Here is a 20,841-nt window from a genome sequence, read left to right on the forward strand (position 1 = left end):
TCAGTCCTTCTAATGAACATTCAGGATTGATTTCCTCTAGGATTGACTGGTTTGATCTCCTTGCAGTCCAAGAGACTCTCAAGAGTCTTCTCCAATACCATAGTTCAAAAGCATAAATTCTTCGGCACTCAGCTTTCTTCACAGTCCAACTCTCACATCCATACATGACTACTGAAAAACCATAGCTTTGACTAGATGGACATTTGTGGGCAAAGTGATGTCTCTGCTTTTTAATATGCTGTCTAGGTTGGTCGTAGCTTTTCTTCCAAGGAGCAAGCGTCTTTTAATTTCATGACTGCAGTCACCATCTGCAGAGATTCTGGAGCCCAAGAAAATAAATTCTCTCAGTTTCCATTGTTTCCTCATCTGTTTGCCATGAAGTAATGGGACCGGATGCCATGATCTTCATTTTTTGAATGTTGAGTTTTAAGCCAGCTTTTTCACTCTCCTCTTTCACTTTCATCAAGAAGCTCTTTAGTTCCTCTTCACTTTCTGCCATAAGGGTGGTGTCATCTGCATATCTAAGGTTACTGATATTTCTCCTGGCAATATTGATTCCAGCTTGTGCTTTATCCAGCCCGGCATTTCTCATGATGTACTCTGCATAGAAGTTAAATAAGCAGGGTGACAATATACAGCCTTGACATACTCTTTTCCCAATTTGAAACCAGTCCATTGTTCCATGTCTGGTTCTTAACTGTTGCTTCTTGGCCTGCACACAGGTTTGTCAGGAGGCAGGTAAGGTGGTCTGGTATTCCCATCTCTTGAATAATTTTCCACAGTTTGTTGTGATCCACACAGTCAAAGGCTTTAAATGAAGCAGATGTTTTTCTGGAATTCTCTTGCTTTTTCTATGATCCAATGGATGTTGGCAATTTGATCTTTGGTTCTTCTGCCTTTTCTAAATCCAGCTTGAACATCTGGAAGTTCTTGGTTCACATATTGTTGAAGCCTAGCATAGAGAATTTTGAACATTACTTTGCTAGTGTGTGTGATGAGGGCAATTGTGCAGCAATTTGAGCATTCTTTGGCATTGCCTTTCTTTGGGATTGGAATGAAAACTGACCTTTTCCAGTCCTGGGACCACTGCAGAGTTTTCCAAATTTGTTGGCATATTGGGTGTGGCATTTTCACGGTATCATCTTTTATGATTTAGGTAACTTTTGTTCACTTGATCTAGAACTTCAATGCTAATACAGATCAAGCAAGAATTTAGTAGACTTCCTGTATTCTGGTTTCCAGCAATATCGTGATCCAATGCCATGGCTCTGCATGAGTCAGACTACTCTGTTTGCTGCTTCGACTCTGCTGTCCAGCACAGTACCCACACTTAACTTGTGACTCTGGGATCCAATTCCTCCCAATTCATTTAGGTTTTCCATTCCAGTGACTGCAGTTCCCACTGCAAGGTTTACTCAGAGAAGAACAATCACAGGGATCTTCAAGGGTGGGGATTCCCTCACAAACTTTTTTCTCAGCTTCATAAAAATCAGTGTGCCTTCTGCATGCAGCCTCTCAGAATAAGTAGGTCTTAAATGACAAATCCTCTCTAATACTGCTAAGTCACATCAGTCGTGTCCAACTCTGTGCGACCCCGTAGACGGCAGCCCACCAGGCTCCCCAATCCCTGGGATTCTCCTGGCAAGAACACTGGAGTGGGTTGCCATTTCCTTCTCCAATGCATGAAAGTGAAAAGTGAACACTTTTCACTTTTTTCTAACATTATAATCTCCCTAAACCTCTGAATCCCTTCCTCTACATTAAACTAAACTAGGTCTGGTTTTTCAATTCACTCATAGTGGGTTATCTTTTGGTCCATGTTTCAGTAACCAACACACTGTAAAGAGTTCTATGTAACCCCTCAAGCTGCAAATTAAACACAGAATCTCTACTTAGTTAGCTCATGTCAGTAAATTTTTTATATGACCCAACTTAATGGTCCTGTCACCATTATACATAATACCTTAAATATCCTTACCCCTACACATCCCCTGGATTTTTGTATACATAAATGAGAAAACTCAGGCAGTTCTTTTTAGAGTGTAATGCACTTCCTCGAGGGTCACACTTTGAACCTCACCTTTAGGAGCTTGCTGGGACTTGCATCTAGTTATAAGCCTAAAAGCAAAGAGGGGTTGTGAGGGTGAGTCTTGAGGAGAATCAACATCATCTTGCACGGCAACTGCCTCAGAAGAGGAGGTTACTATTTCCTCAAGCAATACAGAGTTAATCTTCTGAGATGGAGGCAGAAAGCCCACTTTCACTTTGCTACGGATAGAGACATCACTGGCAAAGGAGGTATATCAGAATTTATGGGCTCAGTGTCCCCAGTTTCATCAAGATTTTCTCCTATTTTCCCATTCTAACTTGAAGGTTCCACTTCAGTTCAGTCAAGTCAGTCGTGTCTGACTCTTTGAGACCCCATGAATCGTAGCACGCCAGGCCTCCCTGTCCATCACCAACTCCCAGAGTTCACTCAGACTCACATCCATCGAGTCAGTAATGCCATCTAGCCATCTCATCCTCTGCCATCCCCTTCTTCTCCTGCCCCCAATCCCTCCCAGCATAAGAGTCTTTTCCAATGAGTCAACTCTTCGCATGAGGTGGCCAAATTAGTCCCAATCAATATTCTCACTTTAAAAGTTGACACCTTGTGAAGCTGGGAGCTCAATTTGCCTTGTAATTCAGCCAGCTGCAAGATGAAATTCTGCCTTTGATTCTTAGTAATCTTAGTATTACGGCTACAGGAGATCAGGGTCTCCTTCAGAACACTCATGGAAGATTTCAGGTCATTTATACAAGGCTTGAGCTGGGAATTTGAATCCTTGAGCAAACTCATTATGTTCACTAGTTTGACAAAAATGTTTGAAAGTATCAAATATATAGTCACTCATATCTTTGCTTATAAATTGTTGATTAAGGATATCCAATGGTGATATTTTTCACATCACTATTGCCAGGTCATGCTGAGGAGTATCAGTGTCTCTTTACCACTAGAAATGGAGTCATTAGAGTCTTTAAATCTAATCAGATTAGAGAGCTAACTTCAGAAAACTCAGAACCAATTCAGAAAACTCATCCTTAATCTTCTGTTTCTCTCAAGCCACTCTCAGTATCAAAATCTGTATTAGTGAGAGGCATTCAGAGAAACAAAACAAGTAAGCTGGGAGAGGCAGCGGGGTAGGGGAGGGAGGGTGGGGGGAGAAAGAGAGCGAGAGGTTCAGACTCCAGATCCAGGAAGATCTGATGTTTCCATTCAAGTCCAAAGGCAGGAAAAAGCCAACATTTCAGTCAAAGGCCATTATTGAGAAGGAGGAATTCTCTCCTACTCGAAGAAAGGAAAGGTCAGATTTCTTTGTTCTATTCGGGCTTTCAACTGACTGGATGAAGCCTACCCAATGAGGGCAATCTGCTTTACTCAGTCTACTGATTTAAATGTTAATCTCATTCAAAACACTCTTACAAAAACATCCAGAATAATGTTTGACCAAATATCTGGGAACCCCATGGCCCAGTCAAGCTGACACACAGAATTAACTGTATACCCATCTAGCCATTGCCTTCATTCAGACTGTCAGTACCTCTCATGTAGACTACTGCAATAGCTTCCTCCAGTCCTTGATCTCCAATACTAAACTAATTCTGTCTATATTCAATCCTATTTACTCCCTCACTTAAAATTCTTCAACGGCTCTACATCTGAAGTATTTCCAAATTTTCCCAATAAAGAACTCCTGTGGGTAGAGGACAGTGAAGATATCTGGAAGTGTAGCTTAATGCAATCAGACACAAACCACATCATTTCTTGGAATCATTCTACCTGTGGCGGATTCATTTCGACATTTGGCAAAACCAATACAATATTGTAAAGTTTAAAAATAAAATAAAATTTAAAAAAAAAGAACCTTAAAAAAAAAGAAAATTTATGTGACTTTTAAATTCTACTATATAATATATAGATGTTAATTTTAAGATAACATTTCCCTTTCAAAATCTTTGAGCAAAGTAATACTCCAGAAAGATGCACCATATTTTCCAGTGCCTTTGTGTTGCACTGCCACATGTGGGAGGACTCAAAACAGTAACATTTACTCACATTTGAGAAGTATAAACTTACAATGATGATGATGGTGATGATAAAACATTTATTACTTCAGTAAGTAGTTAACAACTGAGAATTTTGTTATTTGCTACCATGTTCCAACTTATTTAACATTACAATAACTCAACTGAGTAGTTGTTATTTTTATTCCATTCAATAGATGAAGCACAAAGAGCCAAAGTAACTTGCTCAAGGTTGCACAGCCAGTACATGGGAGAGCCCGCATAGTCCGGTTCTAGAGCCTGACCTCTTGACTGCTACGTCTTGCCCTGACTGCTGCTCCAGCTCATCTCCTACTGCTCCCCTCCTTATTCCTGTGTACTTTGCAACCCACAACTAACCACTCACTGTTCCCCATCATAACATAGCCTCTTATGGCTCCCGCCATTTGTTCATGTGCCCTTAGGGAATGTGTCTCCTCACCCTTACAAAATCAGCACTACTCATTTTTCAAGTCTTACATCCAGTGCTTTTTCTTTTGTGGATCCTTACTTCATACTTTCCTCCTAACTCCCCTAAAAAGTATAGGAAGCTCCCTGGCTGTGTCCCACAGACCTCATGTTTATCTCTAGGAGGGCTCCATCTCATTCATATTACCCTATTTTTTACATGCTACCTTTGCATTAAACCTGGGGTACAGCAAACATTCAATAAGTGTCTATTGAATCAATGGATGGGTATGAAATAACAATCAATAAACATAAGAAAAACATTAAACTTTACCATTTCAACAAATCACCAATATCAAATGGACAAAATTTATTTTTAATGATAATGCTCAGTGTTGACAGAACAATCAGCTCTTCAGAATATAATTTCCTATTCTATACCTAATTTCCTCAATCCCATTTCAAGTATTTTCTATTCCTTATTCTTACATAGCACCATAGATTAAATATCTCTCTCAGGTGCTCATTTTTCTTTGATCTATCTTTACTGTTGAAATTTCAAGGCTAATTTACATACTATATTTTAAGTTACTTTTTGGCCTACTAATGGCATTTTTTGACCATAAGCTTTTTCCTGAAAGTTTAAAAGTAACAAACGGAGTGTGTGAAAATGAGCGTAATGCTACCATACTGCAGAACAGAAAATGCAACTATTAGGCACCTTGATCTTAAAAGTTCCTCACCTCTTTCTGCAAAAGGAATATCGCACTGGCCAACTTCCTGATTAGGCTTCCACTCCTTTCCCTCCTTTAGCCACAAAGTTGGCAACCCTTCTCTTCTTTTTCTTATCTCCAGACCTCCTCAACTACTCTCTCCAGGGCTACATCCAGAAACTCAAAATATCTTCCACCTGAGGCAAAACAATTCACTGCTTTCTTTACCTTGGAGACTAGCTCATTCTGGACATGTCTTAAGACAATCAAGATGTTCCACCAAATGGATTACATGTTTTAAATGATCGTTAATAAGACTTTAATACTTACGTCACAGGGTCTGTTCTTTCTGGAGGTGGTGCAATATCCATAAACATAGATGGCTTAATAATTTTCTGAAGTGGTTTTAACTGAAGAAAATAATAAGTACATATTAACACTGTTTAGTCACAATTTCAGTTCATCCTAATATGACTATTTCCTGGACTTATATGATTGATATATGTATATATATATATATACACACACATAATTATATAATGAAATGAGGAGGAAATGAATTAAGAGAGGAAGAAAGAATTAACATTGAGCGCTAAGTATCTGCCAAGAATTTTACATCTTCAATATTCTTTAATCCTCTCAATAATTCTATGAGGTAGGTAAGTATCTCTATTTTACAGGTAATACTAACAATCAGTAATTTGTTCAAGGGCTACCCAATAGGCACAAGAGCCAGGGTTTGAATGCAACTTCATTTCCCCAGTGCAAGTACTCGTTATACATTACCATAACAGGTAAGTAGGGAATATGTAACTGAAAAGTTCACAGACATAAAATCAAGTAGAACTTTTATTAAACTTCCCACTCTTTTCCTTATAATGCCTTCGTTCCTAGTTTTTAGTAGAATCCACCTAAATAAAATGCAAAACCTGCCCAGTTTATTTGAAAAGGATCTATCTCTGGGATTGTTACATGTTATATTCACACAACACCTACCTCAGAAATTAGTGCTCATGAACTGTGACTGTAACAAAAGGACTAAACAATTAAGGATCCCTATAAGGCCCAATTCATGATAAGAAAATAGGCAGAATGAACAGAAGAAAAATCAAAGGAGAAAAGAAAAAAAGCTCGTGTCTAACAGCTTTCATCATTACATATTTGTGATCCAAAATGTTATTTAAAAAATTATGATATACCATAGGTAAAATTTAAAAATGCATTTATAGGGATTTCTGAGTTAACCAGCAGTAGACTTATTTAATAAGACTGATCTACTGACTCTAAATTCCTAATTTAAAAAACCAAGAGTATAAAAAGTAGTAAAAGCTGAAAATTAAAGAGTATATGTAAAGTATAGGGGTCCCCAGACCACCTGATCTGCCTCTTGAGAAATTTGTATGCAGGTCAGGAAGCAACAGTTAGAACTGGACATGGAACAGACTGGTTCCAAACAGGAAAAGGAGTACGTCAAGGCTGTATATTGTCACCCTGCTTATTTAACTTCTATGCAGAGTACATCATGAGAAATGCTGGGCTGGAAGAAGCACAAGCTGGAATCATGATTGCTGGGAGAAATATCAATAACCTCAGATATGCAGATGACACCACCCTTATGGCAGAAAGTGAAGAGGAACTAAAAAGCCTCTTGATGAAAGTGAAAGAGGAGAGTGAAAAAGTTGGCTTAAAGCTCAACATTCAGAAAACGAAGATCATGGCATCCAGTCCCATCACTTCATGGAAATAGATGGGGAAACAGTGGAAATAGTGTCAGACTTTATTTTTCTGGGCTCCAAAATCACTACAGATGGTGACTGCAACCATGAAATTAAAAGACGCTTGCTCCTTGGAAGGAGAGTTATGACCAACCTAGATAGCATATTCAAAAGCAGAGACATTACTTTGCCAACAAAGGTCCGTCTAGTCAAGGCTATGGTTTTTCCTGTGGTCATGTATGGATGTGAGAGTTGGACTGTGAAGAAAGCTGAGCACTAAAGAATTGATGCTTTTGAACTGTGGTGTTGGAGAAGACTCTTGAGAGTCCCTTGGACTGCAAGGAGATCCAACCAGTCCATTCTGAAGGAGATCTGCCCTGGGATTTCTTTGGAAGGACTGATGCTAAAGCGGAAACTCCAGTACTTTGACCACCTCATGCGAAGAGTTGACTCACTGGAAAAGACTGTGATGCTGGGAGGGATTGGGGGCAGGAGGAGAAGGGGACGACAGAGGATGAGATGGCTGGTTGGCATCACTGACTCGATGGACGTGAGTCTCAGTGAACTCCGGGAGTTGGTGATGGACAGGGAGGCCTGGCGTGCTGCGATTCATGGGGTCGCAGAGAGTCAGACACGACTGAGTGACTGATCTGATCTGATCTGATCTGATAGGGGTCCTTTCTTCTATACAACAGAAGTACTAATGAGACTGGATTTATAAATGCCCCAAAGCTGTGACAATACGCAGAGATATCAATAGTTCTTTCAAATATTTAATAAGAATATATGTTGGTAGATTATTGGGTAGATTTTTCTAGAACAATTCCTTCAAAAGGTCATTACTGACAATAATTTCCACTATAGGAATCCAGCCTAAGGACAAAATGAAAGAAAAGGATAAATGTTAATGTATAAAAATCTTCACTGCAACTTTGGATATACATAGTAAATTTAAGGAGGTAGGCTTAAGCTAGAAAGATATCTTCTTTGGGCATATTACTTTCTTGATTAATCAAGAAGAGTTGACACTGAAACAATTATGGTGAGAAAGGACTCTATGTGATTAGAGCACAATATATCTGAATAACATAAATGACTCCATTTTAATGATTTTTTTAGATATAAAAATACACTCATTTCTTGAATATTTAATTTTGTTTTCAATCACATAAGTATATTTGTACACATACACTAACACACAAAAGTTTTAAAATAAAGACATCCTGAATAAAATATCATTTTAAAAATGTATAAACAAACAATGGTGAGGTTTCATTTTTCTTTAGACTAGAGAAAAATATCATTCTTTTTAAAAAGATTTATTTTAAAGAACATTATCAAACTGGAAAGGGAAGAGGCTCAGGAGGATTATATGACTAAAGAGCTGCAATAGAATTATTTTTAAAAGAGGGAAACTAACCTGATGTGAAAATCCATAACCAAAGTTTCCATAGGAGAACATAAATTCCACCTCCACCCTGCAGATAAACTAAATGTGCCAAATTTATTTTATTATTTGATCAGAAAGATATTTGAATGGAGAGTTATAGCAAGTGATATTTTTACTTCACAAATCTTTAAATTAGAAAAACCAAAGCATGAATCTCTTCATTAAAAATATTTTACAGAAGTAATTCCTATGTAGCAATCTATGGTGTTCTGGAAATGTTAAAAGAAAACTTAAGGAATATTATATGATTAAGATAGGAAAAATATCAATTTAAAATTGCTAACAATTATGCTGAGCTATATACATACATATGTATTCATAGCCATGTATATATGTTTTAAGTATTTATTCACACTTTTCCCATCTCTACTTTCATTTTAAGATACATTTTTTATTTAGAAAAAGTGATTTCATCTCTCTGAACCTCAGCTTGCTCATATGTGAAATGAAGGAGGGAATCAGAGGTTATGACCTCAAATGTTCTTCATTTTTTCTTTAACATTCCTTGTCCTCAATTTGGCTTTTGTAAGGAGAAGCCTCTGAGAGTAGATGATCAATTAATCAAGATAATTTTTAAGTACTTAAAAAGAAATTCAGTGAGAACTGTAAACACCAATTTAGAGACTGCTCAAGGAGGAAAATAATTCTTCCTCAATTCAGCAAGTGGGGATCCTGAGGCTATACAGTCAAAGCAGCAACAAGAGGCATTTTACCCAATGATTTCTAATTTTTGTGTTCACCATTTAGCAGTAAGATAGCAGCATTTTTTTTTTAAGTACAGATGAAGATTTTTTTGAGCAAATATTATACTTTCTCTTTAATATGTTTACATTAACTCAGTGACTGGAAGTGTAACAAAAGAATAAAAACAACATCAGAGCAAAGTTACACGAAATGTGCACACAAGGCTTTGGAAGTTTCAGTAAAGTTCTTACTGTATTTTTATTCAACACTTGGAGTTCTCCAGTAAAGCACCCTTTCTAGAAAAAGAAACAAGAAAATTATTAAATATAGAATTACTGATATAGTCATGGTGTCACTTGTAAATTATCTAAATCATTTCATAAATTAAAAAAAATCAGGTAATGATTTTTAATGCATATATGATCTAATAGCTAAAATATAAAAATAATGAATGTTTGGAAGAAAATAAAACTTCCAGGTTGTATCAGAAATAAATGTTAATATTTACATTTATATTTTAAAGAAAAATGCTCCTACTACTTCTACTTGGAGGAACCGCCAGGCCTACACTACTTTTGAGGGGAAAACATGGATCTATATGATAGGCTGACTCATGACAGAACTGAGTGCTTCTCTCATCTCTTGGGGACTGTTGGGATCTTTTTACCCAAGGAAACCTTTGGTATTGAGAGGATAACAGGCAGGAAGGCCAGGAGTCTCCAAACGGAGGAAATAGGCTGCAAGTGTCAGACATTTTTTCTCTCTCTCATAAGCGACAGGAAGAAACAAACTAGTGTTACATTTTTTCCCCTTCTCTATACAAATTTAAAAAGAGGTTTCTCTTAAAATTCTATGCTGCCATAGTGATATCTGGTTCCACCTGAACTTAACTTTTCTCAAACCTTGAGCTAACCAATGCATTTTTCTTATGGAAATGTTTGTCTTAAGCTATGTTAACGTGCTATGCATTTACCCCAGACTCTGTCTTCAAGTCGGTTCCGCCTAAAGGCTCAGAACCGACTTGACAAACCAGTATGTTACACTCATACATAGTTCATCAGGCACTCTGTCTATCAGATCTAGTCCCTTAAATCTATTTCTCACTTCCACTGTATAGTCATAAGGGATTTGATTTAGCTCATACCTGAATGGTCTAGTGGTTTTCTCCACTTTCTTCAATTTCAGTCTGAATATGGCAATAAGGAGTTCAAACAATAGTAAAGCATAATAAAACTAAAAGCTGGTTATTTGAGAAGATAAAATTGACAAACCCTTAGCCAGACTCACCAAGAAAAAAAGAGAGAAACATCAAATCAACAAAATTAGAAATGAAAAAGGAGAGGTTACAACAGACAATGCAGAAATACAAAGGATTATAAGAGACTATTGTGAACAAGGTAAGGAGCAGTGGCTGTGCTTTGCTGGAGCAGCCATGAAGAGATACCCCATGTCCAAGGTAATAGAAAACCAAGTAAGATGGTAGGCACTGAGAAAGGGCATCAGAGGGCAGACAGACTGAAACCACAATCACAGACAAGTAGCCAATCTGATCAAAAGGACCACAGCCTTGTTTAACTCAATTAAACTAAGCCATGCCCTGTGGGGCCACGCAAGACGGGTGGGTCATGGTGGAGAGGTCTGACAGAATGTGGTCCACTGGAGAAGGGAATGGCAAACCACTTCAGTATTCTTGCCTTGAGAACCCCATGACAGTATGAAAAAGGCAAAAAGATAGGACACTGAAAGATGGACTCCCCAGGTCAGTAAGTGTCCAATATGCTACTGGAGATCAGTGAAGAAATAACTCCAGAAAGAATGAAGGGATGGAGCCAAATCAAAAACAGCCAGTTGTGGATGGGACTGGTGATAGAAGCAAGGTTCGATGCTGTAAAGAGCAATATTGCATAGGACCCTGGGATGTTAGGTCCATGAATCAAGGCAAATTGGAAGTGGTCAAACAGGAGATGATAAGAGTGAACACTGACATTCTCAGATGACCATTATATCTACTACTGTGGGCAGGAATCCCTTAGAAGAAATGGAGTAGCCATCATAGTCAACAAAAGAGTCCGAAATGCAGTACTTGGATGCAATCTCAATAACGACAGCATGATCTCTGTTCGTTTCCGAGGCAAACCATTCAATATCACGGTAATCCAAGTCTATGTGCTGACCAGTAATGCTGAAGAAGCTTAAGTTGAACAGTTCTATGAAGACCTACAAGTCCTTCTAACTAACCCCCAAAAAAGATGTCGTTTTCATTACAGGGGACTGGAATGCAAAAGTAGGAAGTCAAGAAACACCTGAAGTAACAGGCAAATTTGGCCTTTGAGTACAAAATGAAGCAGGGCAAAGGCTAATAGAGTTTTGCCAAGAGACGAACTAATCATAGAAAACACCCTCTTCCAACAACACAAGAGAAGACTCTACACATGGACATCACCAGATGGTTGACACCAAAAATCAGATTAATTATATTCTTTGCAGCCAAAGATGGAGAAGCTCTATACAGCCAGCAAAAAGAAGACTGGGAACTGACTGTGGCTCAGATCATGAACTCCTTATTGCCAAATTCAGACTTAAATTGAAGAAAGTAGGGAAAACCACTAGACCATTAGGGTATGACCTAAATCAAATCCCTTATGATTATACAGTGGAAATGAGAAATAGATTTAAGGGACTAGATCTGATAGACAGAGTACCTGATGAACTATGGATAGAGGTTCGTGACATTGTACAGGAGACAGGAATTGAGACCATCCCCAAGAAAAAGAAATGCAAAAAAGCAAAACGGCTATCTGAGGAGGCCTTACAAATAGCTGTGAAAAGAAAGGAAGTGAAAAGCAAAGGAGAAAAGGAAAGATATGCCCATTTTAATGCAGAATTCCAAAGAATAATAAGGAGAGATAAGAAAGCCTTCCTCAGCAATCAATGCAAGAGAGGAAAACAATAGAATGGGAAAAACTAGAGATCTCTTCAAGAAAATTAGAGATACCAAGGTAACGTTTCATGCAAAGATGGGCTGAATAAAGGACAGAAATGGTATGGACCTAACAGAAGCAGAAGATATTAAGAAGAGGTGGCAAGAATGCACAGAAGAACTGTACAAAAAAGATCTTCACAACCCGGATAATCATGATGGTGTGATCACTCACCTAGAGACAGACATCCTAGAATGTGAAGTCAGGTGGGCCTTAGGAAGCATCACTATGACAAAGCTAGTGGAGGTGATGGAATTCCAGTTGAGCTATTTCAAATCCTGAAAGATGATGCTGTGAAAGTGCTGAACTCAATATGCCAGCAAATTCAGAAAACTCAGCAGTGGCCACAGGACTGGAAAAGGTCAGATTTCATTCCAATCCCAAAGGAAGGCAATGCCAAAGAATGCTCAAACTACTGCACAATTGCACTCATCTCACACACTAGTAAAGTAATGCTCAAAATTCTCCAAGCCAGGCTTAAGCAATACGTGAACTGTGAACTTCCAGGTATTCAAGCTGGTTTTAGAAAAGGCTTAGAGGAACCAGAGATCAAATTGCCAACATCTGCTGGATCATGGAAAAAGCAAGAGAGTTCCAGAAAAACATCTATTTCTGCTTTATTGACTATGCCAAAGCCTTTGACTGTGTGCATCACAATAAACTGTGGAAAATTCTGAAAGAGATGGGAATACCAGACCACCTGACCTGCCTCTCGAGAAACCTATACGCAGGTCAGGAAGCAACAGTTAGAACTGGACATGGAACAACAGACTGGTTCCAAATAGGAAAAGGCTGTATATTGTCACCCTGCTTATTTAACATCTATGCAGAGTACATCATGAGAAATGCTGGTATGGAGGAAGCACAAGCTGGAATCAAGATTGCCGGGAGAAATATCAATAACCTCAGATATGCAGATGACACCACCCTTATGGCAGAAAGTGAAGAGGAACTAAAAAGCCTCTTGATGAAGGTGAAAGTGGAGAGTGAAAAAGTTGGCTTAAAGCTCAACATTCAGAAAACGAAGATCATGGCATCTGGTCCCATCACTTCAAGGCAAATAGATGGGGAAACATTGCAAACAGTGGCTGACTTTATTTTTCTGGGCTCCAAAATCACTGCAGATGGTGACTGCAGCCATGAAATTAAAAGACTCTTACTCCTTGGAAAGAAAATTATGACCAACCTAGACAGCACATTGAAAAGCAGAGACATTACTTTGCCAACAAAGGTCCGTCTAGTCAAGGCTATGGTTTTACCAGTGGTCACGTATAGATGTAAGAGTTGAACTATAAAGAAAGCTGAGTGCCGAAGAATTGATGCTTTTGAATTGTGGTATTGGAGAAGACTTTTGAGAGTCCCTTGGACTGCAAGGAGATACAACCAGTCCATTCTAAAGGAAATCAGTCCTGAATATTCATTGGTAGGACTGATGCTGAAGCTGAAACTCCAATACTTCAGACACCTGATGCGAAGAGCTGACTCATTGGAAAAGACCCTGATGCTGGGAAAGGCTGAAGGCGGGAGAAGGGGACGACAGAGGATGAGATGGCTGGATGGCAAACACCAACTCAATGGACATGGGTTTGGGTGGACGCCGGGAGTTGGTGATGGACAGGGAGGCCTGGCATGCTGTGGTTCATGGGGTCTCAAAGAGTCAGATATGACTGAGCGACTGAACTGAACTGACTGATTGTGAACAAGTATATGGCAATAAAATGGATAACCTGGAAGCAATGGACAGATTCTTAGAAAAGATCAATCTTCCAAGAGTGAACCAGGAAGAAATACAAATTATGAATAACCCAATTACAAGCACTGAAATTGAAGCTGTGATCAAAAATCTCACAAAAAACAAAAGCCCAGAACCAGATGGCTTCACAGGAGAATTCTATCAAACATTTAGAGAACAGCTATTGCCTATCCTTCTAAAACTCTTTCAAAAAATTGCAAAGAAAAAAAAAAAAAATTGCAAAGAAAGGAACACTTCTAAAGTCATTCTACAAGGCCACCATCATCCTGATACTAAAACCAGAGAAAGACAATACAAAAAAAGAAAACTACAGGCCAATATCACTGATGAACATAGATGCAAAAATCCTCAACAAAATCTTAGCACATAGAATTCAGCAACATATCAAAAAGCCCATATACCATGATCAAGTTGGGTTTATTCCAGGGATGCAAGGATTCTTAAATATACATGAATCAATCAATGGGAGACACCATATTAACAAATTGAAAGATAAAAACCATATGATAATCTCAATAGATGCAGAAAAAGGCTTTGACACAATTCAGCACCCATTTATGATTAAAACTCTTCAAAAACTGGGCACAGAAGGAATCTACCTCAACACCGTAAAGGCCATATATGATAAGCAAACAAACAACATTTGATAAGCAAACAGCAAACATTATTCTCGATGTTGAAAAACTGAAAGCATTCGCCCTAAGATCAGGAACAAGACAAGGGTGTCCACTTTCACCACTATTACTCAACATAGTTCTGGAAGTCCTAGCTACAGAAATCAGAGAAGAAAAAGAAATAAAAGGAATCCAGATCAGAAAAGAAGAAGTACATCTGTCACTGTTTACAGATGACATGACACTGTACATACAAAACCCTAAAGATACTATCAGAAAATTACTAGAGCTAATCACTGAATTTAGCAAAGTTGCAAGATACAAAATCAATACACAGAAATCACTTGCATTTTTATATACCAACAATGAAAAATCAGAAAGAAATTAAGTAATCAATCCCATTCACCACTGTAACAAAGAATTAAATATCTAGGAATAAACTTACTTAAGGAGACAAAAGAACTGTACACAGAGAGTTATAAGACACTGATGAAAGAAATCAAAGATGACATAAACAGATGGAGAGATATTCCATGTTCCTGGGTAGGAAGAATCAATATTGTGAAAATGACTATACTACCATATGCAATCTACAAATTCAATGCAATCCCTATCAAATTGTCAATGACATTTTTCACAGAACTAGAACAAAAAATTTCACAATTCATAGGGAAATACAAAAGACCCCGAATAGCCAAAGCAGTCTTGAGGAAGAATAGAGCTGGAGGAATCAATGTTCCTGACTTCAGATTATACTACAAAGCTACAGTCATCAAACCAGTATGTTACTGGCACAAAAACAGAAATATAGACCAATGGAACAAGATAGAAAGCCCAGAAATAAGCCCATGCACCTATGGATACCTTATTTTTTACAAAGGAGGCAAGAATATATAATGGGGCAAAGACAGCCTCTTCAATAAGTGGTGCTGGGAAAATTGGACAGCTACATGTAAAAGAATGAAATTAGATTACTTCTTAACACCATACACAAAGATAAACTCAAAATGGATTAAAGATCTAAATGTAAGACCAGAAACTATAAAACTCTTAGAGGAAAACATAGGCAGAACACTCGATGACATAAATCAAAGCAAGATCCTCTATGACCATTACTAAAGTAATGGAAATAAAAACAAAAGTAAACAAGTGGGACCTGATTAAATTTAAAAGCTTTTACATGGCAAAGGAAACTATAAGCAAGCTGAAAAAACAACCTTCAGAATGGGAGAAAATAATAGCAAATGAAACAACTGACAAAAGATTAATTTCCAAAATATACAAGCAGCTCATACAACTCAATAGCAGAAAAACAACCCAATCAAAAAGTGGGAAAAAGATCTAAACAGACATTTTCCAAAGACATACAGATGGCTAACAAACACATGAAAAGATGTTCAACATTGCTCATTATTAGAGAAATGCAAATCAAAACTACAATGAGATATCACCTCACAGTGGTCAGAATGGCCATCACCATAAAGTCTACAAACCATAAATGCCGGAGAGGGTGTGGAGAAAAGGGAACACTCTTGCACTGTTGGTGGGAATATAAATTGATACAGCCACTATGGAAGATGGTATGGAGATTCCTTAAAAAACTAGGAATAAAACCACCATATGACCTAGCAATCCCACTCCTAGGCATATACCCTGAGGAAACCAAAATTGAAAAAGACACATGTATCCCACTGTTCACTGCAGCACTATTTACAATGACTAGAACATGGAAGCAACCTAGATGTCCATCGACAGATGAATAGATAAAGAAGTTGGGGTACATATACATAATGGAATATTAAAAAGAAACACTTTCGCATTAGTTCCTAATAAGGTGGATGAACCTAGAACCTATTATACAGAGTGAAGTAAATCAGAAAGAGAAAAATAAGTGTTGTATTCTAATGCATATATTTGGAATCTAGAAAAATGGGACTGAAGAACTTACTTACAGAGCAGGAATGGAGAAACAAACATAGAGAATAGACTTACGGGGAGAGGGGAGGAGAGGGTGAGATGTATGAAAAGAGTAACATGGAAACTTGCATTACCATATGTAAAATAGATAGCCACAGGAATTTGCTGTATGGCTCAGGAAACTCAAACAGGGTCTCTGTATCAACCTAGAGGGATGGGATGGGCAGGGAGATGGGAGAGAGGTTCAAGAGGAAGGGGATGTATGTATACCTATGGCTGATTCATGTTGAGGTTTGACAGAAAACAAAAAAATTCTGTAAAGTAATTATCCTTCAGTAAAAAATAAATAAATTAGGGAAAAAAAGAACTAAACTGAAACTGGAACTGACAGTTAAGAGAGTTTGTGGTCTGAGTCTTGTTTTGAGACATGTAAGAAAACAAAATAAAACAAACAAAAAGCATGCTTAGTCTTTTAGGTTGTATCATTACCCTTCGGGGCTTCCCTGGTGGCTCAGATGGTAAAGAATTTGCCTGCAATGCCTGAGACCCAGGTTTGATCCCTGGGTGGGGAAGATCCCCTGGAGAAAGAAATGGCTACCCATTCCAGTATTTTTGCCTGGAGAATCCCCAAGGACATAAGAGACTGGCAGGCTACAGTCCATGGGGTCACAAAGAGTTGGACACAACTGAACAACCTGCACTTACTTATTGCCCTCCAGGAAATAAAATTAAAAAAACATTATGCTGTTACAAACTAACTTTTTTTTTTGAGCCAGAGGGAAATATTGTTTACTGCACACGAATTTACTAAGCACCTAAGACAGAAAATAAGCAAAAGAAGTCCATTAAGTACAGATAAATCTTGAAAACAAACACCAACTGGACAATGTGATACCAAGGTGAAAAAATGATTTGATACATACCTGAATTACTTCATAAAGATGTACCTGAACACTCCCTAATAAGAGAAGATACTTTTTTGTATTGTCATGTTGCATTAGTTCTAAGCGAATATTATTCTTCTCATCATCTTGACGTCTGGGAACCTTAACACAAAATACATATGAAAAGAAACAATAAATTTTCAGTCTTAATTTCAGACATAATTTCTGAATAAAAACACCCATAAAATATATTTTTTGAAACACCCATTTCAAGTACCATGGACAGAGGAGACTGGTGACTTACAGAGCCATGGGGTTGCAAAGAGTCGGACACGACTGAGTGACTGAGCACATGTATTGTTAACTATAGTCACCATCCTATTCATTAGATCCCAAGGATTTACTCATCTTATAACTGGAAGTTTGCACCTTTTGATTACTTTCATTCATTTTGCTCACCCCCAAACCCCACCTCTAGCAACCATCAATCAGTTCTCTATGAGTTCATTTCCCTTTTTTTTTTCTGGCTGTGCTACATAGCTTGTAAGATCTTAGTTCCCTGATCAGAGATTGAATCCACACCCTGGGCAGTGAAAGCACAGGGTTCTAACCACTGGACCATCATGGAATTTCCTCAATTTTTTGGACTGCACATATAAATGATCACACAGTGCTTGTCTTTCCCTGACTTATTTCACTTAGCATAATGCCCTCAAAATGCATCCATGTTGCTGCAAACAGCAGGGCATATTTACGTATTTATTTTGGCTGGGTCTTCACTGCTGCGTGAGGGCATTCTCTAGTTGAGGACAGTGTGGGTTACTCTCTAGTTGTAGTGTGAGGGCTTCTTGCTGCAGTGGCTTCTCTGCAGAGCAGGGGCTCTAGGTGTGCGGGCTCCAACGGTTGTGGTACATGGGTTCAGTTGCTACATGAGCATGTAGGATCTTCTCAGACCAGGGATCAAACCCATGTTTGATCCTGCACTGGCAGGTGTATTTTTAACCACTGGACCCCCAGGAAGTCTCAGATGTGCAATATATAAAGTACAGGTGTACAACATAGTGATTCATAGTTTTTAAAGGCTGTACTCCACTTATAGTTCTATAAAATATCTGCTATCTTCTCCATGTGTAAAATATATCCATGTAGCTTACTTTATACCTAATAGTTGGTACCTCTTAATTTTCCATCCCTGTTTTGCTCCTCCTCCTTCCATCTCCCCACAGGTAGCCATTATTTTTGTCTTCTCTATATCTGTGAATCTTCGTTTTTCTTATATTCACTAATCTGTTGTATATTTTAGATGCCACATATAAGTGATATCATACAGTATTTGTCTCTCTTTCTGACTTATTTCACTTGGCATAATGCCCTCCAAGTCCATCCATTTTGCTGCAAATGGTAAAATTTCATTCTTTTTATGGCTGAGTAGTATTCTGTTGTGTATACATGTATGTATTATACCTTCTTTTTCCATTTATCTTTTGATGGACACTTAGGTTGCATCCATATCTTGGCACTATAAATAATGCTACTATAAACACTGAGGTCATTTAGATACAATCTATTGACTGCTTATTGTGGAAGAAAAATATTAGCTGTCAGTAGCCTCGTCCCACAACTTTCACGTTTCTTTTCCCATTAGTCCTCCAATATATTTCATACATTTTTGTTAGACTAATACTTAGTGTTTTTATTATGTATATGTAACTATTTTTAGGATTTAATAATACACTTACAATGATTATGTTTCTAGTCCTATATAATTTTTTTAATTTCCCTGGAATTAATGTCTTGCTTTTTTGTTCACATTTCTTTGTTTGCTTGTCCAATTTTCTATGTTAATATTACTAGATAATTCCAAAACTTTCCATTAGAGTTCCACTAAAACTCTCTTCTTATACTAATCAAACTAATACCTCCTATTAAAATAAACATAGGAAAATTATTTTGATTATCTAATGAAAATAAGCACCCTATTAATTTATATTTTTTCCAGTATTATTTGCAGGTTTTATTTAAACGAACATATATCTACAAAATTCCTGAAAACTTGGCAAAAAAGCATAGGAAAATTATTTGCAAAGTAAAAGAAATAATATGGATTGCATTTAGGAAAATAATGCTTTTTTAAACACGTTTAAATAAGTATTTTCAATACTCAACATTTAGGCAAAATGAAGTTTGAAATATATATATATACACACACACATATGTACACAAACACACACACACACACATATATACATATATATGACACAGAGAAAATATTTTAGGATTTCACTAAAATTCAACAGATGTAATAAAACTATCAGGAAACAGTTGGACTAATCAAGGAATCCTGAAGCTAAATGAAATAGTATCTCTCATTTTAAAGACAACTCTGAGATACATTTAGGATTCTAGGAAGTTTAACTGTAAACAGAAGTAAACTCAGCAGAGCAAGCCCTGGTGTGAGAGACGGTATAATGAAGTCGGTTGAAGCTAGACTGTATTCTCAGCTCCACCAATTACTAGTTCTATGACCTTAAGAAATTTCTTTAAACCTTACAGTACCTATTTCTTTATCTGCAAAACAAAGAATATATATAAGACAATAAGAATATATATAAGAGTATAGCAAAGGGTTGTTATAAAGACTAAATAAGCTAATCTGTGCAAAAGGAATGAGAGAGTCTATATAAGAAGACAGCAGAGAGGTAAAGGAAAAGGAGATGAAAAAAAAGGTGTGCTATGGCCTGAACATTTGGGTCCTCTCAAAAGTCATGTTGTAGCCTAAATCTCCAACGCAATGGTATTTGTTCATGGGGTGTTTGGGAGGTAACTAGGTCATGAGAATTGGAGCCCTTGTAAATTCTGATTAGTGTCCTTCTAAGGAGCCAGACACCCTGGAATGTGAAGTCAAGTGGGCCTTAGAAAGCATCACTACGAACAAAGCTAGTGGAGGTGATGGAATCCCAGTTGAGCTATTTCAAATCCTGAAAGACGATGCTGTGAAAGTGCTGCACTCAATATGCCAGCAAATTTGGAAAACTCAGCAGTGGCCACAGGACTGGAAAAGGTCAGTTTTCATTCCAATCCCAAAGAAAGGCAATGCCAAAGAATGTTCAAACTACCACACAATTGCACTCATCTCACACACTAGTAAAGTAATGCTCAAAATTCTCCAAGCCAGGCTTAAACAATCCGTGAACCGTGAACATCCAGACGTTCAAGCTGGATTTAGAAAAAGCAGAGGAACCAGAGATCAAATTGCCAACATCCACTGGATCATGGAAAAAGCAAGAGAGTTCCAGAAAAACATCTATTTCTGCTTTATTGACTATGCCAAAGCCTTTGACTGTGTGCATCACAATAAACTGTGGAAAATTCTGAAAGAGATGGGAATACCAGACCACCTGACCTGCCTCTTGAGAAACCCATATGCAGGTCAGGAAGCAACAGTTAGAACTGGACATGGAACAACAGACTGGTTCCAAATAGGAAAAGGAGTACGTCAAGGCTGTATATTGTCACCCTGCTTATTTAACTTAAATGCCGAGTACATCATGAGAAATGCTGGGCTGGAGGAAGCACAAGCTGGAATCAAGATTGCCAGGAGAAATATCAATAACCTCAGATATGCAGATGACACCACCC

At 37.8% G+C, this 20,841-nt stretch overlaps 1 protein-coding gene across 5 annotated transcripts in view; it reads right to left on the minus strand.

Annotated features, from left to right (window-relative positions):
- Positions 1-20,841, minus strand: part of C2CD6 (C2 calcium dependent domain containing 6) — a 123,723-nt gene that overhangs the window by 86,164 nt on the left and 16,718 nt on the right. For all 5 annotated transcript variants that reach the window (XM_059876757.1, XM_059876759.1, XM_059876758.1 and 2 more), the window contains exons 5-8: positions 17,242-17,364; positions 9,305-9,349; positions 8,340-8,408; positions 5,535-5,614 (exon numbers count right to left, since the gene is read on the minus strand). In XM_059876757.1, coding sequence (XP_059732740.1) covers positions 5,535-5,614; positions 8,340-8,408; positions 9,305-9,349; positions 17,242-17,364 — 317 coding nt within the window. The remainder of the gene's footprint in view (positions 1-5,534; positions 5,615-8,339; positions 8,409-9,304; positions 9,350-17,241; positions 17,365-20,841) is intronic.

Source organism: Bos taurus, chromosome 2 (assembly GCF_002263795.3).
Source record: "Bos taurus isolate L1 Dominette 01449 registration number 42190680 breed Hereford chromosome 2, ARS-UCD2.0, whole genome shotgun sequence".
NCBI classification, from domain to species: domain Eukaryota; kingdom Metazoa; phylum Chordata; class Mammalia; order Artiodactyla; family Bovidae; genus Bos; species Bos taurus.